The sequence below is a fragment of the Pezoporus occidentalis genome, unplaced genomic scaffold (assembly GCF_034315485.1).
Source record: "Pezoporus occidentalis ecotype Australia unplaced genomic scaffold, CSIRO_AGI_Poc_V1 ctg130, whole genome shotgun sequence".
Lineage (NCBI taxonomy): Eukaryota > Metazoa > Chordata > Aves > Psittaciformes > Psittacidae > Pezoporus > Pezoporus occidentalis.
In genome coordinates this window covers 2,124,879-2,149,603 of record NW_026913104.1, presented here as the reverse complement: position 1 = coordinate 2,149,603, position 24,725 = coordinate 2,124,879, and the positions used below count along the sequence as shown (strand labels likewise).

The window sequence follows — 24,725 nt, the reverse complement described above, 5'->3', positions numbered from 1 at the left end:
CGAACCGCACTGTGTCGTGCAGAGCCGAGCTCAGCAGAGCTGAACCAAGCTGAGCCGGGTCGGACCTTGCCGAGCCGAGGATGCTGCGGTACCTGCTGAAGACGCTGCTGCAGATGAACCTGTTCGCGGACTCGCTGGGAGTCGAGGGCTCCAACTCCTCAGAGCTCCTGCTCGACATCAACCGCACCATCGCCGCGCTGCACCTCCCCGGGCTCGACTCCGGTAACGGTACGTGGCCCTGTGTCCGCTGTCCCCGTGTCCGGCTGTCCCCAGTCCGGATTCGCACCCCCCAGCCCCAGCCAGGTCCCTTACTGGGACTTGCCCAACGTCCCCAGGCCGGGACTGACCCGCAGTGTCCAAACTGTGCCCGTGTCCCCACGCCGGGACCGGCTCCGTGTCCCCCGACCAACCGGGAGCGATGCCGTGTCCCGAGACAGTCCCCGAGACCCCGAACTGGTACCAGCGCGGTGTCCTCAAACCTGCCCCGTGTCCCTACACCGACCCCCCGATCGTGAACTGGGACTGAGCTGGTGATCCCAAATTGTCCTGGTGTCCCCGGAGCAACACCGTGCTCCCGAACCAGGAGCGACCCAATGTCCCCCAGACTGCCCCCTTGTCCCCACATCAAGCCTCAGACTCCGAACCGGGAGTCCCTGTGTCCCCAGTCCAATACCTGGATCCTGAGCTGGGAGAGTCCCCTTGTTCCTAAACCAGCCCCAGTGTCCCCAAAACGAGCCCTGTGTCTCCAAACAATCTCCATGTCCCCAAATCAGGAGAGACCCAGTGTCTCCAACCTATTCCTGTGTCCCAGACCAGCCCCGTGTCCCTGAGTCCAAGGACAAAGTGTGGGAGGATGTGTGGGAATGGGCTGTCCATCTGAATTTCAAGCCACTTTTGAGCTTCCCCCCCTTTTCAGCCTGATCTTCCCCTGCGGTTGGCTCTGGGTGTCCCCAAACCACCCGGAGCCCTCCCTGAGCACAGGAGGGCTCTTCCCTAACCCCCCACTTGCCCCAATTAACCACAGGGCCCATCTGCGCCCCCCCGACCCCCGCTGCTGCCCCCCAGGGTACCGGTACCTGCAGCATCCTGTGTCCCCATGGCAACGCATCCCAGCCTCATGGCAACACACCCCCCAGGCGCCCCAAATCACCCCCCCCCCACACCCCATGATGCCATGATGCTCACGTGTGTGCACACATGTGCAAACAGGGAGGACATGTGTGTGTGCATGCATTTGTGGATGTGCTTTAGTGTGCCCATGTGTATACATGTGCAAACACAGTGCAAACACGTGCCCTCATTTGCACACATGCACACACACATGAGCATCACTTGTGTGTGCATACACAGCCCTGTGTGAATACACGTGTGTAAGTGCATGTGTGCATAAATACATGTGTGGCTATGTGTGTGTGAGTGCATGCACACCCCTGCTTGCATGCACACATAGGATGCATCTCTGTAAGTGCATGTATGAATGCACACATGTGCAAGTGTGTCTGTAAGTACACACACGTATGCTGGCATGTGCTGATGCATGACTGTGGGCCTGTGCATGACTGCATGCATGTCCTGGCATGTGCATGCACATATGTGCGTGCAAGCTCCATACGTGTGTATACGCATGTATTGTGGGCGGCAGGACACTGAGTGAGCACAGCTTGAAGTGCAGCACCAGTGGGGCATTAATTAATCAGCATTAATTATCCCAGCATTAATTATCCCAGCATTAATGAGTGCACCATCATTCCCATGTTCTAACAGTAGGAATTGGCCTGGCAGAGCCCCACAGACCCAATATGGGCATTTTGAGGCTTAAACCGAAGCATCCAGGAGTTCCTAGCTCCGCTCTGGGGAATCAGCACTTGCAGTTGATGGGAAAAAAAAACGTTTTGGGGGAATTTAGCTTCAGATCTATTTTCCGTGGGATGCCCTGTTGGAATCTGGGTGGAAAAGGGGGGTTACTGTGAGCGGAGCTGCTTTGTCCCCCTGTCCTCATCCCTCCTCATACGTCTGAGGTCTGACACCAGCCCGATCCTGCTGCCACCCCACCAGCACTCCCCGTGGGCTGGGCTGGGGCTGGGGGGGCAATACAACAGGCTGGGACCTGGCCACACTTCATCTCACCTCCTGGTCCCCGTGCTCCAAGCAGGGTCGCACCCGCAGCTGGAGGACGCGGCTCCCCGCATCGTGGAGCACCCCACGGACGTGCTGGTGTCGCGGGGGGACCCGGCCACGCTGAGCTGCAAGGCCGAGGGCCGCCCGCCGCCCGCCGTGGAGTGGTACAAGGACGGGGAGCGAGTGGAGACGGACCGGGAGGAGCCGCGCTCCCACCGCTCGCTGCTGCCGGGGGGGTCCCTGTTCTTCCTGCGGGTCCTGCACGGCCGGCGCGGGAGGCACGATGAGGGCGTCTACGTGTGCGTGGCCAGGAACCACCTGGGGCAGGCGACCAGCAGGAACGCCTCGCTGCATGTGGCCGGTCAGTGCCCGCAGCGCTGCTCCGTGCGGCGGGGGCAGCCGTGGGATGGGGTGGGATCGGAGACAGAGATGGGATAGGATGGGGTGGGATCAGATCAGATACAGCCATGAGATGGGATGGGATCGGAGACAGAGATGGGATAGGATGCGGTGGGATCAGATACAGCCACGGACGGGAGACAGAGATGGGATGGGATCAGGTCAGATACAGCCACGGATGGGATGGGATTGGAGACAGAGGCGGGATGGGGTCAGATCAGAGACAGCCATGGGATGGGATGGGATTGGGGCAGAGGGATGGGCTAGGACTGAGTGGGACAGGAATGGGGTGGATTTAGGGCTCTGGGGAGATTTGGGGTCACCACTGAGCCCAGGTTGTGGGGCTGAGGGGCTGCAGAAGCCCAGACTTTGTTGAGGGTAAAGAAGTGAAAAGGAGTGAAAACTGGGAAAAATAAGGGGGAAACAAATGAAAAGAAGAGAAAATAATGGAAAATTAGGGAAAATAAGTAAAACCAATTTGAAATAAGTGACAATGAGTGCAAAGAAGTGAGAAAAAAGTGACAATAATTGGAAATAAATGTAAAGAAGAAAAAATAACTGGAAATAATTGGAAATAGGTGAAAATAAATGAAAATGAGTGAAAAGAAATGAAAGCAAAGTAGTTAAAGGAAAGGAAAAGAAGTGAAAACAATGGGAAATAAAATGAAGCAAAAATAATTGGAAAGAAGTGAAAACAATAAATGAAGATAAGTAAAATCAATGGAAATAATTGGAAAGAAGTGAAAAGTATATGGAAATGAAAGAAAATAAGTGAAAAATATATGAAACTAAGTGAAAAAATCAACTTAAATAGGTGAAAATACATGAAAAAGCACTGAAAACAAGTGGAAAACCATGGGTTGGACTTGAAGTTGGGAAAAGGGGAGGAAAATGGCAATGAGTGAAGGGAAAGGAAAATAACGGGAAAGAAATTACAAGAAAAAGGTGAAAACAACTGAAAATAGCCAAGAACTGATTGCAGAGGAGTGAAAACCTCTGACACCCACTGACCAGGGTCCCTGGTGGCACCTCAGTGTGGCTCAGTCCCCAGGACCGGGGGGGCCGGGGCTCAGTGTGGGGGTCCTGCCCCATGCAATGCTCCATGCAATGGGGAAACTGAGGCAGGGCTGATCCCGCAGTGTTGAGGGATGAGTTCCGGCAGCCCCCCGGGGACGTGGTGGTGGCAGCAGGAGAACCGGCCGTGCTGGAGTGTGTCCCACCCCGCGGGCACCCGGAGCCCAGCATCTCCTGGAAGAAGAACGGAGCACGGCTGAGCGCCATGGATGAGCGCCTGACGGTGAGGGACAAAGGAGGTTGATCCCATCCAACCCCATCCCAACCCATCCCACCCCATCCCCACCCCATCCCAACCCACCCCGGTTGGGTTGGGCTGCCCATAGCTCCGCGGTGGGAAGCTGATGTTGGCCAACACCCGCAAGAGCGACGCTGGCGTCTACGTCTGCGTGGCCACCAATGTGGTGGGGGAGAAGGACAGCGAGCCGGCAGAGCTGGTGGTCCTCGGTGCGTGGGGACAGGGGGTGGCAGCTCTGGGGTGTCCGCGGGGGGGGTGGCATCCCATGGAGCTGATGATGGCCCCACAGAGCGCCCGGGGTTCGGCCGGAGACCCCTGAACCAGGCGGTGCTGGTGGAGGGGACGGTGGAGTTCCCGTGCGAGGCAGTGGGGGACCCGCAGCCCTCGGCACGGTGGCGCAAGGAGGAGGGCGAGATGCCACCAGGGAGGTGAGTGTCACCATCCCAATGGCATCGCAATGGCATCAAGTATCCCCATAGCATCACATGTCCTTGTGGTGTCCTCCATCTTCAAAGCACCCTGCATCCCTATTGCATCCCACATCCCCATCGCACCCCACATCCCCGCAGCCCTCCACACCCTCACAACGCTTCCAGGTGGGAAGTGCTTCCCGACAACACCCTGCGGATTGTGCGGCTGCGCCCGGAGGATGAGGGCACCTACACCTGCGTGGCTGACAACAGCGTGGGGCGCTCCGAGGCCTCGGGCACCCTCATGGTGCATGGTAAGGGGGGTTCCCTCAGGGAGCACCCATGGGTGCTGGCTGAGCAGTGCCCAAGCCCTTGTGTGTCCTCACACCCACAGTGCCCCCCCAGCTTGTCACCGGGCCCCGTGACCAGATTATCCCCCTCGGCCACAGCGTCACCTTCCAGTGCCAGAGCCGGGGCAACCCACCACCCGCTGTGTTCTGGCAGAAGGAGGGCAGCCAGGTCTGTCCCTGTCCCCATTCCTGTCCCCAGGGTGCAATGGGGATGTGTAGTGAGACGGAGATCCCAGCTCAGCACCCTCCATCCCCAGACCCTGCTGTTCCCTGGACAGTCCCCGCATCCCAGCGGCCGCTTTGCGGTGAGTCCCGGTGGTTCCATGACCATCTCGGACGTGCAGCGTTCCGACTCTGGGAATTACCTGTGCCAGGCCATCAGCGTGGCCGGCAGCATCCTGGCCAAGGCGCACTTGGAAGTGGAAGAAGGTGAGTCCCACCGCAGCAGACAATGGGGACATCCAGCATCCACCACCACACCACCCAGCACCGCGCCATTCCCGGTATTCCCGGCCTTTCCCCTGCAGCACCAGTGATCCAATGGGGTCCCACAAACCACACAGTGCTGCCAGCAGGGGCCACGGCACGGTTGCCATGCCCAGTGTGGGGTGGTGGTGGTGACCCTGCGGCCAGTGTGGGGTGGCTGAAGGATGGGAATATCCTGGTGGGTGCTGAGCCCCGCGCCAGCCTCCAGGAGAACGGCTCCCTGCGGATCACCGGCCTCCGGGTGAGCCAGTGCAGTAGCCACAGGGTGGGATGGGGCCAAGGGTGCTCAGGGAGATGGGTACAGGGGGCAGTGGGTGTGCAGGATGGTGGGTGCTCAGGGGTGGTAGATGCAAAGGGTTGTGGCCGCAAGGGACAATAGGTGCTCAGGGTGGCGAGTGCCAAGGGCAATGGGTGCTCGGGGTGCTGGGTGCAAATAGAAATGGGTGCTCAGGGCTGGTGGGGCTCAGATGGGTGTATTCCAGGGGTTGGTGGGTGCTCGGGGTGGGGGGGGCAAAGCGTGATGGGTACAAAAGGAGATGGGTGCTCAAGTTGGTGGGTGCAATGTGTGGTGGATGCTCAGGACTGGCGGGTGCAAAGGGAAATGAGTGCTCAGGGTGCTGGTTGCAAGGGGTGGTAGGTGCAAAGGGCTGTGGCTGCAGTGGGCAATGGGTGCTCAGGGTGCTGGGTGCCAGGCGATGGGTGCTCAGGGTGGTGGGGCAGGAGCTCTCCCCTCGCAGGTGATGGACTCAGGGCACTATGAGTGTGTGGCCACCAGCCCGGAGGGTGACACACGCTGGGGCATCACGCTGGAGGTGCACGGTGGGTCATGGGGACATCACCGGGGACACTGTGGTGCTGGGGATGAAGCCACCCCACATCTCCATGCACCTCCCCACAGGTGCCAGGCCCGACCTGTCCCCACCTTTCTCTGTGCCCGGGGTCCTCCCTGGGCCACCCTCCACCCCTGTGGTCACCAATGTCACCAAGAGCAGCGTCACCCTCAGCTGGAGAGGGAACGAGGACAGCGCTGCCACCGGTGTCACCTCCTACATAGTGGAGGCTTTCAGGTAGCGCATGAGCGTCCCCTCCAGGTGCATGGGGATGTGGTGGCCCAGAGCCACCCCACCATGGTCCCTTCTGTCCATGGCAGCCAGGAGGAGGGTGGCCCGTGGCGCACGGTGGCAGCTGAGGTGGCGGGTGAGACCCACACCGTGACTGGCCTCGTCCCCAACACCATCTACATCTTCCTGGTGCGAGCGGTCAATGCCCATGGGATCAGTGACCCCAGCGGCGCCTCGGAGCCCGTGTGCACCCAAGGTGAGACCTGGTGGTGAGGCTGGTGATGCTCATGGCCCCAGCACCCTTGGGTGCGTGTCCACTTCGTGATACTGATGGAGGTGACAACTGTCTTTGGGTGCGTTCTCAGTTGCTGATACTGATGGAGGTGGCATGGACCCACCACTGTTCAGTGCATCTCCACTTGGTGATAACAACGGAGGTGCCCATGAACCCATCACCCTTGGGTTCATCTCTGCTTACTGATGTTGACAGAGGTGCCCATGCACCCAGCACCCTTTGTTAGTGGTACTAATGGAGGTACCCACACAACCAAAACATTTGTGTGCATCCCCACCCAATGAGTTTCCTGATCCACCATGGGAATACGGTGTCACCACAGCACCCACACTCCATGGCACCACCGAGATGCTCATGTCCCCTCTTGCTGTCATGTTTTGGGCAGACCCCAGCACCCTGCAGCCTGGGCTGGACCCCGAGAAGGTGCAGCAGGACCTGGCGCGAGTGGCAGTGCACCTCCAGGAGCCCGAGGTGCTTCCCCCCGGTGCCGTCCGCCTCTCCTGGACCGTGAGTGCTGCCCCACACCACCAGCGCAGAGCTCCCAGTGCCAGCACCCAGCACCCATCCGCTCCCATTGCTCCACAGGTGCAGCACCAGGCACCCTTCCTGCAGGGGTACCGGGTGCTGCTGCGGCGTCGCGGCGGGCGCTGGGAGGATGCGCGGGTGCTGCTGGCACCAGGGGACCGCGGGGTGCTGCTCACTGACCTGCGCCATGGGCAGCACTACGAGGTCAAGGTCCAGCCCTTCTTCCACCACCTCCATGGGCCAGACAGTGCAGTGCGAGCCCTGAGCACCCCTGAGGCAGGTGAGAGTGGATGGATGGGGTGGTGGGACCCATAGGGACACCCTGGGGGTGACACCCCACATATGACACCCCGCAGCACCCAGTGCCCCTCCGCAAGGTGTCACTGTGACTGGTAATGGCACCAGCGTCCGCATCTCGTGGCAACCGCCCCCGCTGGCAGAGCAGAACGGGGTCATCCGGGACTACAGGGTAAGGGGTGGTGGTGGGGTGTGATGGGGATGTGGGATGTGATTGTGGGGTGAGATGTGAAGGGTGATGGGGTGCATTGGGTCCCCTCTATCCCCTCCTGGCACCACCGCACCACATCCGCATGGCTCCCTGTGACCTTCTCCCCTCAGATCTGGTGCCTGGCCAACGAGAGCCGCTTCCACATCAACCAGAGTGTGGAGGGTTCGGTGCTGGTGGCCATGCTGCAGGGCCTGGTCCCCGGTGTCCTGTACCACGCTGAGGTCGCTGCCGCCACGAGTGCCGGGGTGGGCGTCCGCAGTGTCCCCATCCCCATTCGCGTTGGTGAGTTCCTCGTTGCACCCATGGGTTCTGGGTGGCCGCGGTCCCTTCTCAGTGCTCCCACCGCTGTGTCCCATGTTTCTGCAGCGCTCCCGGTGCAGCGGGACAAGGGAATGGCAGGCGGGAGCAGCATGGCCGGGCGCTTGGCTGCAGTGGCCCGGCAGCCGGTGTTCATCGCTGGTGTTGGTGGCACGTGTTGGCTCATCCTGGCTGCCGTTGCTGCGTGGCTCTATAGCCGCCGCCGGAGGAAGAAGGAGCTCAGCCACTTCACGGGTACAATGGGGTGTCACCCTTGGGCCCCCCCCCTCACCATTTACCACCCCAACAGCATCATCCACCTCTCTCCTTGCAGCATCCTTTGCCTACGCACCCAATGGGAAGCCCATGGGGACCCGGCGTGGTCCCCAGCCACCCTCATCCCAACCTCTTCCCGCAGTCGCCTTCCCGGCTCCGGCACACAGGTAACCCCCCTGGTATTCCCACCCTGTTCCCAGGATTCCCAGTGCATCCTTTCATCCCATCTCCTTGCAGGGCAGCCACAGGTGGTGGTTATCCATGGCTGGCAGACACATGGAGTGGTGGTGGCAACAGTTGCTTGAGGACCAATGAGAGATACTACAACGGTGAGAGGTCACCATGGGGATGGGTGGCTTGGGTTGGGAAGGTCATGGTTAACCATGATCATAGAATCATGGAGTGGTTTGGGTTGGAAAGGACCATCTAGTTGGAAAGCTCATCCAGAAAGGACCAAAGTTGGAAAGATCACCTAGCTCTTACCCCCTGCCAAGGGCAGGGATGCTGATGGTGCTGGCTGTCCTCCACAGATGCTGGTATCACCCGTTACATCACCCAGACAGAGCAATTTGGGGTTGGGCCCGCCGAGGGGCCGGTCTACAGCACCATTGAGGCTGGCGGCGAGGATCTCCACACCTTTCCTCGTCCTTTCTCCCACCATGGGACCTCCTACCCCCAGTTGATGGATGTCCCAGCCCCGCAGGCACCCCGCAGTAGGGTGGTGGGATGGGTGGGGGGACACATGGGTGCTGGTGGCACTGCCCCCTCCCCACAGCCCCCCCCAGCATCCTTCCTCACCACAGGGACCAAAGGGAAGAAGCTGGGGCAAGCGGTGAAGCCACCAGCCATAAGCTGGACAGAGCTGCTGCCACCACCCCCCTCGGCCAGCGAGCTCAGCCACTGCACCCAGGAGGAGCAGGAGGAGGAGGAGGATGAGGATGAAGAAGCATCTGGAAGGTCAGTGTGGGGACCTAGATGGGGACAGGACATGCCGGCCCCTGCACCCACCGTGTGTCCCCACTCCACAGGTTGGGGATGGAGGGGTGGTACGGGGCTGAGGATGTCGCCTGTGCCACCGCCGTATCCTCACCCACCGCATCCTCTGGCTGCCGGTCCACTGCCACCCTGACACCATCGCCCCGGGCCACTGAGGACATCCCCCGCCTCCGAGACATCGACAGCCCCCGGTAGGAGATGGGCCTCACTTAGTCCAGGTCTTCCATCAGGGTCTGGATGTCCCACTATGCTCTGGGTGTCCCATCACAATCCAGACATGTTTTCACCATCCAGCCCTGCTGTGCCACCATGGTCTGACCATGTCATTGAGGTCCAGATGTCTCACAGGGGCACAGATGTCCCACTAGGGTCCAGATATCCTATCATGGCCGAGATGTCTTGTCATATTCCAGCCATATTGTCACTATCTGGCCCTGCATGCCCCTGGGGTCCAGGTGTTCCATTGGGGTCTGGATGTCCCATCATAATCCAGATGTTCCTTCTTCATCCATCCATGTTGTCACCATACATCCCTGCTGTCCATTTGTGCTCTGACCGTGCTGCCATCATCCACTCATGATGCTGTGGGATGGCCGTAGACTAACAATCCAGATGTGCAGCTGTGATGGGCACCATCACGAGCGAGCTGGGACATTGCCATCCAGCTGTGCTGTCATGGCCTAGCTCTGCCATGGTCCAGTGGTGCCATTCCAACCCAGCTGTGTGGTTTCAATCCAGCTGTGCTGTGATCCAGCTGTGCAACTGCTGCCCAGCTGTGTGGTTGCAACCCAGCTGTGTGGTTGCAATCCAGCTGTGCTTCAGATGTGCCATTGTGAGCCAGCCCTACCATTGCAACCCTTGGTGTGAAGCTGCGATACAGCTGTGGCCCTGCCATCCAGCTGTGACGCTTCAGGCCCATCCATGCCATTACCATCCAGCTTTCCCACCACCACATGGGTTCCTTGGCTCTGGCACAGCACAGCACTGGGTTGGTTGCACCAGCACCATGGTGGCCACCAAGCTCCTTGTGTTGGCTTCACCCCACACCTTCTTTGCCAGGAGACGCCCCCATGGCACCGGTACCCCACCACCAGCACTCAGTCCCCTGCCGAGTCCAGACATGGGTGACGTCCCCCTACCCCGTGCCCGCTGCCCCCCCAGCACGGGTGAGCCCTTGAGGGGATATGATGGGTGGGTTTGGACCCCATCAGCTGTGGTGGGGCTGAACCTGTGTCACTCCCAGGGAGAACCCTCAGGGACACCCCAAAACGTCACCTGAAGCCCAAATGCAGCCGCTACCGCCGGGAAAAGACGCAGGGAGGTGAGAGGAAGGGGAAAACTGGGATGCTCCAAGGGGAAAAGGGGAGGATCAGCCCTCTCCTCGCTCTCCACCACAGACCTGCCGCCACCACCGGTGCCACCACCAGGTGAGACCCCCAGGCCTTCAGCAGAGAGGGAGCTGAGCGGTGCTGAGCACAAGGTCACCCATCGTGGTAAGCCGGAGCCACCAACCATGTCCCCAAGAGGTTATGGGGTGCCACCACCCAACCCCAACCTTGTCCCCTCCCTTGCAGATGAGGTTGTCCCCTACAGCAAACCCTCCTGCTCCACCACGGGCAGTGTCTCATCCCGTGGCTCCACCAGCTCCCGTGGCCATGGCTCGGGGCGCAGCAGGACACCAGGGGACCGTGGGGAAGGGACCGGCCACCGCCGCCGGCCAGGTCCCCCCTTTCCCTGCCCAGCGCAGGAGAAGAGATGAAGTGGAGGGGGAGGGTTGGGGACACAGGGATGGGGACATCGGGGGGTGGGGGCGATGGTCTTTAATTTGGGTGGCACCATGTAAATAGGGTTGCACAGAGCCAGCGGCTGGTGGGTGGCAGCGTAAGGTGGGGACAAGGACACTTGGGTGGGACAAGGACAGTCAGGATGGACAAAGATGCTAGGGAGGGATGATGAGGTTCTTCAGGGATGGATGAAGACCTTGGGAACAAAGACAATTGGGAGGGATGAGGATGCATGGGGGGGATGAGGCTGCTTGAGGAAGGATGAGGATGCCTGAGAGAGGCCAAGGATATCGCTAGGGATGAGGACTCATGGAAGGGATGAGGATGCTGGGGAGGAGTGGGGAAGGTGCTCATGAAGGGATGAGGACCCTGAGGAGAGACAAGGATAGTTGGAGGGATAAAGATGGTGGGATGGGAAGAGGACAGCTGGAGGGATGAGCATACTTGACAGTACAAGGACAGCACAGAGGGATGAGGGTGCTTGGGAGTGACTAAGAAGGCTGGGGACAAGGATGCTTGTGGGGATAAGGACACTGGGGGAAGACAAAGGTGCCCAGGGCTTGAGGATCTCTGAAGAAAAGAGGACACTTGGGACAGACAAGGTTGCTTGGGAGGGACAAGGACATGAGGGAGAGAGGAGGAGGATGGTCACAGCGGGACAAGGATGGTGGGAGGAATGAGGAGACTTGTGGGGAGGGTGAAGATGGCTGGGGAAGGATGAGGATGCTCTGGAGGAATAAGAAGCCTGACAATGAGGACACTTGAAAGGGGCACAAGGCTGTTCCAGAAGGACAAGGGGGCCTGGGAGGGATGGCAAGGAGGTTGGGAGGGACAAGGATGGTTGAGGAGGGACAAGGATGATGAGGAAGGATGAGGAGAGTCAGGAGGAATGAGAGCAGTCAGTGTGGATAAGGACAGTTGAGGGGACAGTGATCCTGGGGAAGGACAAGGACACTTGGGATGGACAAGGATAGTTGGGGGAACGAGGATGGTGAGGATGGAGGAGGACACTGAGGAAGGGTGAGGACATTTAGGGAGGCTGAGGATGGTGGGGATGGATGAGAATGCAGGAGAGGAATGGAGAATTTGGGGAGGGATGGGGACACTGGGGAAGGACAAGGATGCTGGAGAAGGAGGGTCAACCCCCACCTTAGTGCCATCCCCCCTCTGTGGGTGGCTTTTGCTGCAAAGATCCCCTTTCTGGGGCACCACTTAATAAAGCTGGATTTTGGCTGAGCCGAGACGACTCCTGCACCCTGGAGACCTCCACGCTCCTGTCCCTCCTGTCCCCATCTCACCGTCCGCCCTGGACCAGGGGCTGCCACTGCCCGACCCATGGCCACCTGCAAAGCAAAAGGAGGCATCGTCCAGCACCCTGCAATGGGTGACACCAGCACCACCCCTGGTGCCCATCACCAGGAGCTGGGGCAGCACTCACCATACTGCAGGGTGCCTGCAGCTGCCTCCATCCCTATTCTCCGTGGGATTCCCAGCACTGTCCCCCAATCCCAGGGTGGGATGGGGACCCCGGGTGTGAAGATCCTCTCCAAGGGTGATGGCGGTGGTGAGGGACCTGCTACAGAGATGGTGGCATCACTGTGGTGTCATGATGGGGCCACCTTCCTGAAGGGGTGATGATGCTGGGGGACAGAGAGGGGGTCTGGGGACCCTTCCTCACCTCTGTAGGTCCCATCAGTGTCCTCAAGGCCAAAGCAGAGGCCATCGACAGCCACGGCCAGTGCCCGGGCGAAGCTGGCATCCAGGAGGAAGGAGCCATCGCAGGAGCTCACCAAGCTGCAGCGGGCGCTGGTGAAGTTGTCCTCTGAGACAGACCCCCACCCGTTCAGCAGTGACCCCACCGGGGAGCCCCTCGCCGCTGGTTGCTCTTCATCCTCCTCCTCGTCCTCCTCCTCGCCCAGCTCGGAGGCCGATGGCCCGTAGATGTAGCCATAGGTGTGCAATGGTGAGATGGACCGTGGCGCGGTGGCTGCTGAAGGGCTGCAGGGGACACAGTGAGGACCATGGGTGCTGCCACCATGATGGTGTCCAAGGGTCATTTCCATGGATGGGGACATGTCCAGGACCACTGGTGAGAAGTGGGGTGCTGTGCACTTGCTGCAGCTCTTTACAGGGGACATGGGGACATACAGAGGATCCGAGGGGACAGGGGCATCCCAGGGGATGGGAGGTACCTGGGGCAGTTGGCGTCCTGGTCCATCTCCAGGTCCTTGGCCACCCGCTGCTGTGTGAAGAGCCCATTGCTGAGTGCTGGTGAGAGGTGACTGGTGACTGGGGACATGTCCCTTGGGTGCTTGGTAGCTGGGGATGTGTCCTTGGGGTACCTGGCAGCCAGGAACACATCTCTTGGGTGCCTGGTCACCAGTGAGGGGTCCCTGGGGTGGGTGGGGACATGTTCTTGGGGTACCTGGTGCCCAAGAACATGTCCCTCTGGTGACCAGGGAGTGGAGACATCTCAGGGTGCCTGGTGGCTGGGGATGTGTCCTTTGTGTTCTTCGTGGCTGGAGATGTGTCCTTGGGATGCTTCATGGCTGGTGACATGTTCTTTGGGTAGCTGCTGTCCAGAAATGTGTCGCTTGGATGCCTGCTCACCAGTGATGGGTCCCTGGGGTGCCTGGTGGCTGGGGACATGTCCTTTGGGTGCCTGGTGACAGGGGATGTGTCCCTTGTGCTCCTGGAGGCTGGAGTTGTGTCCTTGGGATGCCTCACCACTGGTGGTGTGTCCTCAGGGTACCTGGGTATCAGGAACATGTGTCTTGGGTGCCTGCTCACCAGTACTGGATGTCTGGTGACCAGAGACATGTCCCTGGGGTACCTGGTGGCCAGGAGCTTGTCCCTGCGGTGCCCAGTGGCCGCAGACTTCTCCTTTGGGAGCCTTGTGGCTGGGGATGAGCCCCTTGAGTGCCCAGTGCCTGGTGACACGTCTTCAGGCTGTCCGGAGGCTGATGACGGGTCCCTGTGGTGCCTGGTGGCTGGTGACACATCCCTGGGGCTCCCAGTGACCGGGGGCATGTCCCTGGGGCACCGGGTGACTGGGGATGTACCCCTGGGGTAGGGGGTCGCTGGGGACCTGCAGGTACAAAGGACATGGTGGCTTTTGCAGCAGGGGGCTGGGGTGGATGTAGTTGCCCATGGTGGGGACAGCGGCACTCACCGTGTCACCGGCGAGTGCCAGCCGTGGGGTGGTGGCACTGGGGACCTTGTGCCACTGGAGGCCAGGGAGGCGCTGCCCCGACGTGGTTTTGGGGTGCTGAAGACCGGGAGCTGCCGCCGGTCCCCTCCAGCCACCACCGCACCTGTGCCACCATCGTGTCCCCTTCGCTGAGGCCACTCCAGCCCCAGATCCGGCCCCCACTCGCCTCTGCTTCCATGGATGGGGCCATGCCCGGGGCCATCGGTGAGCAGTGGGGTGCTGTGCACCTGCTGCAGCTCTTCATGGGGGACATGGGAACACACAGAGCCATGAGCCACCTCCCACTGTTCCTCATGCCCCCCGTGCCCCCCAGCACCCCCCAGCACCCACCTCTCTTGCGGAGCCGCTCCGAGGGAGCTGGGTTTGGGGTGCTGGGTGATGTGCGCACCCCCGGGTGTCCCACCCTGCAGCACCCCGTGTCCCCAAGGGGTGGAGGGTGCCCCCCGCAGGCACTGCTGTGGTTGGAGGGTGTGGGGGGGCCGAGGCTTGATGGCTCCAAGGACAGGGCTGGAGGATAAAAGAGGCCAGGGCACCCATGGGTGCTGAGTCAGGTGTTCCCTGGCCCCTTCCTCTTTGGCTCTGTTTGTCCCCAGGGCCTTGCTGCATGCAGAGGAGCAACTGTGAGCACCCAGGGGGGTGTTGGGCACTCTGTGAGGGCCAGGCATGGGATGGGGAAGGGTCCCATGGCACTAGATTGGGGTTCCATTGCTCTAGGTGGGGATCCCATGGAATTGGGTGGGGGTCCCATAGCATCATACAGAAGCCACACTGGAATGGGTGGGGGTCCCATGGCACCAGCTTGGGGTTCCTGCACCCATGGGGGTCACTGGAGGGGTCCCTGCACCCATGGGGCTCACTGGAGGGGTCCCTGCCATCGCTGCCCAGGAGGCTGCTGCTGCTGCTGCGGTTCTGTGGGGCACAGCCAGGTTTCCAGGGGCCACCAAGCCACGGCGTGTCTGCAGCCACCAGCCTGTAGGGCAAAGGGGTGTCACAGGATGTCATCTCCCCCACATGGAGCCCCCCATGTCCCTCACCCCACAGTGGGTCACCTGCGGCGCATGGCAGCGTCCCGGCTGGCGCGGCGCTGGCACAGGAGCAGGAGGAGGACAAGCAAAGCCAACCAGAGCAGTGAGCCGGTGGCAGCGATGACAATGGGCTGCCGCAGCACCCGGGCCAGCCCTGTGCTCCCTGCTGCCACCCCTGCAACATGCCAACAGTGTCACCACTGTGCTGCCACCTTAACCCCCGCCTTCACACCATTGTGGTCCCCATCTGCACCCCATTGTGGTCCCCGTCTCCTACCCGTGGCACTGCAGGTAACATTGCTGGGGACCCCCAGCCCTGCACCATTGAAAGCTGCCACCCGGACGCAGAGCTGGGCCCCAGGGCTCGGGATGAGGGTTTCCAGGCGGTGGGTGCCTCCATCCACGGTCCTGTTGGTGGGGCGCTGCCAGCCCTCGGCCATCGACCACACCTGCAGGCACCAAAAGGACGAGCCCCCTTAGGTGAAGCTCCTTGATGGACCCCATTGAACTAATATGCCCAGGATGGACCCCCTTGGATGGGTCCGCTTAGATGAATCCCCTTGATGGACAGCCTTCATCTTGGTCTGCCCCTTTGGATGCCCCTTGTCAAGATTCCTCTTGGATGAATCTCTTGCCTGGATTCCCCCTTGGACAGCCACTCCTTGGATGACCATGCTTGGAAAGACCTTTGATAGGCTCCCTTCTTGGATGGATCCCCCTTAGACAAACCCCTTGGATAGATTCTCCTTGGCCAGAAGCCCCCCAGCCCCATCATCCCAAACCTTGTAGCCACGGATGATGCCATTGTGGGCCTCAGGAGGAGGCGGTTCCCAGCTCACAACCACGGTGCCGTTGCCCATCTCAGCCTGGCCCATGGTGACATGCTGGGGCGCTGCGCTTGGCACTGCAAGACAGGGGTGCTGAGACCAACCAATCCCACCATCCTCCACCCAGCATCCCTGGGGACACCCAGCCCACCTTCCTCAGGTATCCAGAGGTATCTGCTATTGCTGTCCAAGCCCTGGGTCCGTCCAGTGTAGGGTCGGACCTTGAACTCGTACTTGTAGCCCCTGCGGAGCGCAGGGATGATGGTGCTAAGCTCCTTGCCTGCATCATGTTGGACCCAGGAAGTGGTGGCAGGGACCAGGCAGCGGTACAGCACCATGTAGCCCACCAGCACTGGTGTCCTCATCAGCATCTGGGGGGGTTGGATGGGTTATGAGCCGTGGTGGGACATCATCCCTGTATCCCATCCCAGCCATCCCAAGGGGACACGCACCTGCCAGCGGAGCCGCACGGCCGCGGTGGGCAGCACGGTGCCATTGTCCAAGTGCAGCCTCATGGCCAGCAGGTCCCGAGGAGCAGCATCGCGCCGGCCCGTCGGCAGCCGCTCTGCGGGCAGAGGGAGCTCACAGCAGCGCCAGGCAGGAGCAAGGTCCCCCTGGAACCCATCTCAGATACCCATCCCTGGAGAGCCTGGTGGCTCCCTGAATGGACCTCCTCAAATGGACACCATGGAAGGACACCTCTTGGATGGACACCACTTGCATGGACCCCCCCTTGATGGACCCCATGATATATGCTTATTGATATGTCCCTCTTAGATGGACCCTTTGGATGGATATGTCTTCTTCAATCCCCCTTTAAATTCCCTTCAACCTGCCACTTTGGACAGACCCCTTTAAATGGATCCTCTTGGAGAAACCTGCTTGGATGGATTCCCTTTAGATGAGCTTTCTTGAATGGATACCCTTGCATGGACCCCCAGGTGACCCTGGTTCCCCATGACAGAGGAAGCCATGGAGGTGCCACCACTGACCCTCCACGCGGAGCAGTGCGGTGGCTGCAGCGGTGCCCAGCTGGCTCTGTGCTGTACACACGTAGGTGCCGGCGTCGGCAAGCGTCACGGTGTAGAGGCGCAAGGTGTGCTCCTGGTCCACCTCATGCCTGTGGGTCACCAGCCTTCCATCAGCCCCATCCTCACCCCAAGGATGTGACACCTCCACCCTGCCACCACCTACCTGCCCCAGGGCAGGTCCCCACGTTCCTTGTGCCACTGCACCCGTGGCATTGGGTCACCTTGTGCGCTGCAGTTCAGCTCCACGGTGCTGCCCGCCACCGCCACGGTGTCACTCGGGTGCCGCACAATGGTCGGCTTCTCTGCGATGGGGACACGGAGGACATGGCCCCAGAGCTGGCCGTGGTGCGGCCACCACCCCCATGGGACACCCTTGTCTTACCCAGGACAGAGACACGGGCGCCGCGGCTCTCCCTCCTGCCCGCCGCGTTGGCCGCCACGCAGACGTAGAGCCCAGAGTCGCTCCGGTGCGCCGGTGCCACCCGCAGCTTCCCGTTGGTGACCACGTACCTGTCACCCGCTGAGTCCAAGGCCACCCCGTCCTTCTTCCAGGTGACGTGGGGCTCGGGGTGCCCCGAGGGGGGGACACAATCCAGCTCCAGCACTTGTCCCACCGTGGCCACCAAATCGCTTGGCTGCAGGCGGAAATTGTCCCGCAGCACTGGGACAAAGGGGACACCATGGGTGAGGTGGGGGGACAACAGGAGGTTTTGGGGTGACCCCCCCGCTCATAAGGGTGTCCTTACCAGCTGCAGTTTGGGGTGCCATGGCCGTGCCAGGGGTGTGGCAGCCTGTGGGGGGACAAGGAAGTGGTGGTGATGGCAGTGGATCTCAGCCCTGGTATTGAGGGGTGGGGGGCACCCCCACACTCACCTCCCCGCTGCAGCGCGCTGAGGCAGAGCCCCAAGCCCAGGGCCAGCACCCAGCTGCCCGCCATGCTGGCCCCGGGCTGCATTCCTGAATTCCCGGTCCCCCCCTCTCCCCCGCCAGCACCGGGGCAGGATCCGGCTCCGGATGGGGGGGGACAATAGCCGGACGCAGAGGCCGGGAAGTGCCGGGGGGAGGTTGGACACAAACATCTCTGCTAATCCATGGTGGTGGGAGGAAGAAGAATGAAGAAGAAAGGAGCTCTCAGTAGGGACCAGAATGAACTGTCCCAAGCTTAGCTTTGGGTGCATCGAGCTCTTTCGCTCTCAGCTGTCACCCAGCTCTGATGCTCACCCCAGGGTGCACCCTGTCCCACAAAGACACCCCAGGGTGCCACCATGGGCCGGGTACTACGTTTAGTTTATTGGTTAGTAGCACCGCAAACACCCCAGGGTGCTCCAGCACCCACCCGGGTGCCCCGGGGCCGGCTGCTGTGTGATTTCCATCCTAAACCTATATCCCGGGAGCGCCTGGGAGGGGGAGATGCGATGGGAGAGGAGGGACCCCCCCCCATTTAGGCCGCCTGCGTGTGCGTGCTCGGGCGAGCTTTGTGTCACTGTGCCCCTGCTGCGTGCACGGGCTGTGTGCTTTGGGTGTGCACGTGTGCTCCTGCACATGCTGGGTACACGTGTGCTCATGCGGCGCGCTGTGTGCATGCTCCTTGTGTGTGTGTGTGTGTTCAGTACGTGCTTCGTGCAAGCTCTGTCACACGCTCTGTGTGAGCCCTCTGCACACTTGCTGTGTGCTCTATGTGCCCCCCATGTGGTGCTGCATGCGTGCTGTCCTCGTGTACTCCATGTGTGTCCCCTTCATGTATGTTGTCTTGTCACGCTCCCTGCACGCTGTGTGTGCTCTCTGTGAGCATGGCATGCATGCTGTCCCCACGTGCTCTCCATGTGCTCTGTGCACACTCATGCTCTGTGCATGCTACATGCACGCTTTCTGCATGTTCCCCATGTGCATACTCCCCACACGGTCCATGCAGTCTTGGCTGCAAGCTCTGTGCATGTTCTCTCTGTGAGCTCCTCATGCTCTCTCTTACATGCTTTGTGCACGCTTATTGAATACATGCTCTCTCTGCACACCTCTGGCACCCTTTGTGCTCTCTCTGCACACTCTGGGCAAGGTATGTTCCCATGCCCTGTGCATGTTCTTACATGCTTATTGTATGTTTTGTCTGCACACTCCACACACCTCTTGCACACTTGGTGCACGGCATCGCTGCACACACCGTGCACACTCATCCTGTTGTGCAAATGCTCTCTTGTGCCCTGTGTGCATGGCATCTCTGCATGCTCCATGTATGCTCTTGTGCACGTTCCATATGTGCCCTCCTGCATGTTCCATGCATGCTCTCTCTGCACACTCTTGGGCATGCTCCATACGTGCCTTTGTACATGCTCCATACATGTTCTCTCTGCACACTCTGTGTATGCCCTTGGTCATGCTCCATGCATGTTCTCCCTGCATGCCCCATGCTCCCCCTTTCAGTGCAGTGTGTGCACACTGTGCTCCGTGCGTGCTCCACACATGCCCTCTCGCGTGTTCTCCCCGTGCACAGCACACACGCTCCCTCCCGCACGCTCCCCACGCGCTCATCCCGGCGGGAAAGCCACGAAAGCGGCGCCCCAGGAAGAGAGGGGACGGAAGAGGGGAGCTCCGGGTGGGATCAATAGCAAATTAGTGACTTTACGCCGAGCCGGCCGGTGCCCGCTGTCCCCGCTCGCCCGGTGCCACCGCAGGCACACACGTGTCCCCCCTGCTCAGGCACTGATCTCCACGGCGTTGGCCTCCTCTTGCTCACGGATGACGTGGACGCCGGCGGTGCGCAGGAGCCTCGGGGCGCCGCGGGACCGTGCGGGTGACCCCGGCGGGGAGCGGTGCGGGCGCGTCGAGGCGGGCGAGCGTGCCGGGGAGCGATGGTAGCGCCGCGTCGAGCGACCCACCGGACCCGGCGAGCGGCCGGCTGCTGGCACCGGAGAGCTGGGGTAACTCGCTTCCACCGTGCCACGGGGCTCCGGCGCCGCGTCCTCCTCTGCCTCTGGAGAGTCCTGACAAGAAACAGCAGTAGGCAAGCGTGTGAAGCGCGCCAGGCACATGGTGCTGCCGGCACGCCACCAGCCGCTCACCTTGTCCTTGAGGATGTACAAGGCCACCGGATTCTTGCGCTCGTGCTCAGCGCTCCGTGGGATGGTCTCAGCTGTTGGAGGCACGGTGTTGGTTATCACGGTGTTGTGTTGGTTACCCAGTGTTAGGCACCACCAGCACTCACCCTCATGCTTCAGGCGCTCCTCGTCCTGCTCTGTGTATTCAGAAGCTGGTTGTGTCTCTGCTTGTCGCTTATCCCTAGGGAAGGGGAAGAAACGGGCAGCGCCGGCACCATGATGGGGTAGAGGTGGGGCTGCTGGGGAAGGGGCCAGTGGTCCCCAGTGGTGGGATGGGACAAGTTGGAATTGGATGGGGATGGGATGAGATGGGATGAAGTAGGATTGAATGGGACGGGACTAATGGGATGAGACAAGACCTGGCATAATGAGATGGGATGGAATGGGACAGAACAGGACAAATGGGTCAGTGCAGGTTGGGATGGGATGAGATGAGACTAAATAGGATGTAGCAAGATGGGACAAGATAAGATGAGATGAGGTAGGTCAAGTCAGGATGGGACAGGATGGGATGGGATGTGATGGGATGAGATATGAGGTCATATGGTGGGACAGGACAAGATGGGATGGGAAGAGATGAGACAGGGTGGGATGGAATAAGACAGGATGGGGCAGGAGAAGAGGACCCCCTTTGGCTCCCATGTTCCCCCAGCCATACTTCTTGGAGGGTTTCCAGCAGGCACAAACAGTCACCAGGGTGACGAGGAGGAAGATGCCACCCGTGGAGAGGATGATGTAGAGAGAGCTCCGGCCTGGGGAGAGCAATGGGGGGACAACCCCCCTGGATTTTAGCTGGGAGCATCTCCAAGAGATGTCTGTCCCCAGGGGGTGCAGGTGGCTTACGGTAGACAGTGATCTTCACGGGGATGCTGCGGCCATGGCTGATGGGGTTCTCCACCAGGCAGCTGTAGACGTCATCATCGGCCATGAGGACGCGGGTGATGGTGAGGATCTTCTGGTCAGGGGAGAGGAGCAGGCGGGAGTCGTTGCTCAGCGGCCGCCCATCTTTCAGCCAGGTGTAGGTGGGCTTCGTGCCATTCTCATGGGAACAGTTGAGGGTGAAGAACTCACTGAGCTCCAACACCGTTGAGGAGGCCACCAGCACTTGAGGCTTCGAGATGGGGACTGCGGGTGAGCAGGGGAACCATGGTGATGGGTCCAATCTCATCATGTCTCAGGTGATGTATGGGCACAGGGGATGGGAAGGGGGACATCAAAATGCCACCGAGGATATAGCTTGGCTACACAGTGTGGTTGAACCCCAAAAACCACCCCCCAGTTGGAGATGGGGTGATTGAACCTCCTAGTTGGGTAAAGCCCTCCTCAAAAGTGCTTGGGGTGCGGGTGAGCAGGGAAGCCATGGTGACACCATGCCTCAGGAGACACATGGGCCCATGGGATGGGGAGGAGGGCATCAAAACGCCACCGTGGATGTAGCTTGGCTACACAGTGTGGTTGAACCCCAAAAACCACCTCCCAGTTTCAGATGGGGTGATTGAGCGTCCCAGTTAGAGAAAGCCCTCCCCAGAGGTGGTCAGGGAAGACAACCTATAGAGAACCCAAACTCCACTGAACATCCTTCTTGCTCTTACTGTCCACAGTGAGGTTGATGGTCTTCTCGCCGGTGAAGGTGTCGTCGGTGATGGACACCTCCACCTCGTAAGCCCCTTCATCGGACAGCTGCAAGGGGCTGATGAGGAGGGAGCCGTTCTCCAGCACCCGGATGCGATCCCGGTAGTCGGGCCGTAGGTTGCCGATGATCTCGGTGCCGATGGACTGGACGACGGTGACGGGTTTGTCTCGCTTCAGCTGCCACTTGACCACGGGCTTGTCGGCGCTGGCACTGGCGTAGCGCACCGACAGCAGCGCCGCTTTGCCTGCTGTGCCGCGCACCAGTGCCGCAGGGCTGGTGATGTTCACCCCTGCCAGCAGACCTTGGGGGGGGGGGGGGAGAGACAATGGGGTCCCCAATCTGGGTCCTCCGAGCCCATAGGGAAATAGGGAATCCCATCCCAAAGATGTGCTGAGTGCCCTCAAGGTGCATCAGCACGGGTGGGATGTTCAACCAACACCTTGAGAAGATGCGGGGTGGGTGGTAGGAGACCTCCTGTGCTCAGGTTAATTGAACTATTTGGAAATCATGCCAAAAACTGAAGGGGGGGGGGGGGGGCGGGGTGTGTGTGGAATTTTTATCCCATCCCTGCTCCACTGGATGCTCTGATGCAGCCAAATCAACCCAAAGATGCCAAACTGCATCATGGAGTTGATTTTAAGGGCAAAAAGGTAGGGAAAAAGTGGGGAAAGCTGATAATTTGGAGGATAAGTCCCCAAAACAGCTTTTTCCCTAAAAATCCATCTGCCCAGTTCCCAGCCCAGGGGTGCCATCTGTGACTGTCATCCACATGCTGTTATGCGAGGGTGAACAAACTTCATATTGAAGAGGGAAGGAGGAAAAAGAATGGGAAAACCAGCTGGGAAGAGTGAAGCCGGAGCAAGAAAGGCTTTAAACAAGCCTGGAAAGTCATGGGATCTATTGGTATGCAACGTTCGTCCTTCCATTATTCCCAGCTTGGCCCCGAAAACATGCCCCAACCCGAAAAAATAGGGAGCATCTATAAGGCAAACCCAGGCCTGGGATGGGATGTAGCTTTTAATGAATCCTTGCACCCCCAAATTGCTGCTTTTTAACCATTTCTCCCCCGTTTTAAAGCGAATTGCTATTTTTGCCCTGCTCCTGGTAATGAATTTGGGAGCTAATTAATAAATCAGGCAATATTCCCATTTCCTACAGCATTCCTGGCTTAGGGATGGAGATCTCTCACCTTTTCTGGCTGAAAAACCCACTAAGACTCCTAATTTTTCCACTATTTTCCCAAATTAATCCCTATTTGTTGCAGAAAAAGCCAGTTGTGGAGGGTCCTGATATTTTTTTTTGGGTGTCAATCCAAGCTGGCAAAATGCAAAAGTGGCTTTGGAAAACTCCCTTGGCTCATCCGCAGGGAAATGGGGCTTCTCCACAGCTGATTTTGGGTCCAAACTGCAGTAAAATGGTGCAGAATTGTTGTGCGTGATATTCTGCATTTCCAGAGGCGAGATGGGGCAGTCTGGGACTCCTTAAACCCCAAAGGTGGGGTTTTAGGGAATAAAAGATGGAGGTTTCAGCAGGATGGGGAGCAGAGCTGGAAATGGGATGAGAAATGGGCTTTTTGGGAAATCTGAGGGATGGGTAAGAAAATAGAATTGGGAATGCTGAAAAAAAAGAAGAGGAAAAGGGGGCTTGGGGGAGACGAAAAACTGGGAAGAAGCTTGGGGAGGGTGGGGGTGGTGGATCCAGCCCCCAGCAGGACCTGTTTGGCCCTGGAAAAGTGTTTTTCCCAGTTTTTATTCCTCAAAAATTCCCCCTTCTTTTCCCCTTTTCCCAAGCAGAGGGGGTGCCCAACAGCTCATCAGTCCTTCCCAACCCTCCCTTCATCGGGTACCACCACCCTCATCACCCCCCCCCCCCCCCCGCCAGCATCCTCTGTCCAGATACACCCCAAACCCAAGGAAAAATGGGGAAAACCGTGTTAAAACTGGTAAAAAAACATGGGAAAACACGAAAAGCCCCTACCTGTGTGCAGAGCCAGGAGCAGCAAGCAGGGGGGACCGGGGTGGCCCCTCGGGGCGGCCGGCGCTCCCCACATTTCGCCCCCCGAATCCCTCCGCTTCCCAACTCCGGGCACGTCCCGCGGAGCTCCCGGCTTGGCGTTCCGCCCGGATAAATTCTTTTTTTTTCCCTTCTTTTTTTGTTGTTGTTCTTGCCCTTCTCAATAGAGCCCTGTGTCCTGGTGGATTTCGCCTCCCCGGCGGCCTCGAGCTGACATTTATTTGGGGGGAAAACACTCAGATTCGCAGTTCCCCCCCCCCCCCCCCCCCCAATTCCATGTTTTCCCACTCCCAGGAAGATTCTCGATGTCGGGGGCATCACCCCGTTGAGCATGGTTAAGTTTTGCCATCTCTGCTGTGGATAATCCAGTGGGTTTTAAATCTCTGAGAATTGGGGATTATATTTGGGGGGTCATTCCACAAAGCTGGATGAGCACCCCTCTCCCAGTGGGGTTTCCCCTTCCCTATTTTCCTCTTCTCAGGCTTTAAAGTGAAGCTGTGGTTGCATCCAGGCTTCATTCCAGCTCCGGTGCCAATTAGTGCCGTTCCCCGGGCATCACTGAATAGGGCAGCCGGGATACAGGGCAAGATGCCCAGAGCTGCTTCCCACCCCCCCCCGGGACCTGCCAAGCTCATCACCCCAGTGACGAGGGATCAGCCTCCATCCCCCCGAGGAGGATAAAGGGATATTTTGGAGGGGGTCCTGGGAATGCTCTGGTGGGGTTCAGGGATGCTCTGGTGGGGTTCAGGAATGCTCTGCGAGAGGTTCAGGGATGCTCGGGGGAAACTATCGGGATATTTTGGGAGGGTGAGGGGAATTCTAGGGAGGGTCAGGAATGCTCACGGGGTTGTTTTCGGGGTGCTGTGATGGGGACACCGGTCCCGTCCCGTCCCCCCCCCCCCCCTTGTTTGTCCGCGGCGGGACGCGAACCCGGGACCCCAGAATCTTGTTGGGGAGCGAGCTGTGGGCGGGGCCTGGGGGCGGAAGTGGCACCGGCATTCGAAGTAGCGGCTGGGGCGGAAGTGGCGGTTGGTAACGGGGAGGTGTGGGGGGAATTTGGGGTGAGGGGAGCGGTA

General features: G+C 59.8%; 3 protein-coding genes across 5 annotated transcripts; 1 reads left to right on the top strand and 2 right to left on the bottom strand.

Annotated features, from left to right (window-relative positions):
* On the top strand, positions 1–10,792 carry ROBO3 (roundabout guidance receptor 3). The gene is made up of 23 exons (XM_062608742.1): positions 1–228; positions 2,153–2,479; positions 3,657–3,814; positions 3,918–4,038; positions 4,119–4,257; positions 4,426–4,553; positions 4,634–4,758; positions 4,847–5,018; positions 5,117–5,316; positions 5,813–5,894; positions 5,974–6,142; positions 6,226–6,392; positions 6,817–6,938; positions 7,017–7,236; positions 7,313–7,425; positions 7,575–8,016; positions 8,096–8,204; positions 8,275–8,366; positions 8,568–8,994; positions 9,066–9,224; positions 10,093–10,199; positions 10,277–10,354; positions 10,431–10,792. Exons 1-23 carry the CDS (start codon positions 81–83, stop codon positions 10,790–10,792), a joined length of 4,167 nt encoding a protein of 1,388 aa, XP_062464726.1. The 5' UTR covers positions 1–80.
* Positions 10,793–10,838: 46 nt separating this feature from the next.
* ROBO4 (roundabout guidance receptor 4) lies at positions 10,839–18,757 on the bottom strand. 2 transcript variants are annotated; one of them, XM_062608741.1, is made up of 19 exons: positions 17,785–18,757; positions 17,658–17,702; positions 17,294–17,572; positions 17,075–17,213; positions 16,873–17,000; positions 16,333–16,445; positions 16,032–16,251; positions 15,836–15,957; positions 15,331–15,502; positions 15,078–15,228; positions 14,856–14,998; positions 14,359–14,535; positions 13,990–14,266; positions 13,651–13,905; positions 13,243–13,569; positions 13,010–13,159; positions 12,496–12,815; positions 12,256–12,393; positions 10,839–12,160 (listed from the first exon to the last, which is right to left on the bottom strand). In XM_062608741.1, exons 1-19 carry the CDS (start codon positions 17,864–17,866, stop codon positions 12,030–12,032), a joined length of 3,369 nt encoding a protein of 1,122 aa, XP_062464725.1. In that variant the 5' UTR covers positions 17,867–18,757; the 3' UTR covers positions 10,839–12,029. The 2 variants fall into 2 exon arrangements, with proteins under 2 accessions (XP_062464725.1, XP_062464723.1); XM_062608739.1 differs by having other exon boundaries at positions 13,243–13,905; positions 14,886–14,998.
* A 745-nt stretch (positions 18,758–19,502) lies between these two features.
* On the bottom strand, positions 19,503–24,229 carry HEPACAM (hepatic and glial cell adhesion molecule). Of its 2 annotated transcripts, XM_062608738.1 has the most exons (7): positions 23,614–24,225; positions 21,596–21,937; positions 20,847–21,128; positions 20,662–20,755; positions 20,111–20,184; positions 19,968–20,038; positions 19,503–19,889 (listed from the first exon to the last, which is right to left on the bottom strand). In XM_062608738.1, exons 1-7 carry the CDS (start codon positions 23,684–23,686, stop codon positions 19,602–19,604), a joined length of 1,224 nt encoding a protein of 407 aa, XP_062464722.1. In that variant the 5' UTR covers positions 23,687–24,225; the 3' UTR covers positions 19,503–19,601. The 2 variants fall into 2 exon arrangements, with proteins under 2 accessions (XP_062464722.1, XP_062464721.1); XM_062608737.1 differs by having other exon boundaries at positions 19,968–20,184; positions 23,614–24,229.
* Positions 24,230–24,725: the final 496 nt, after the last annotated feature.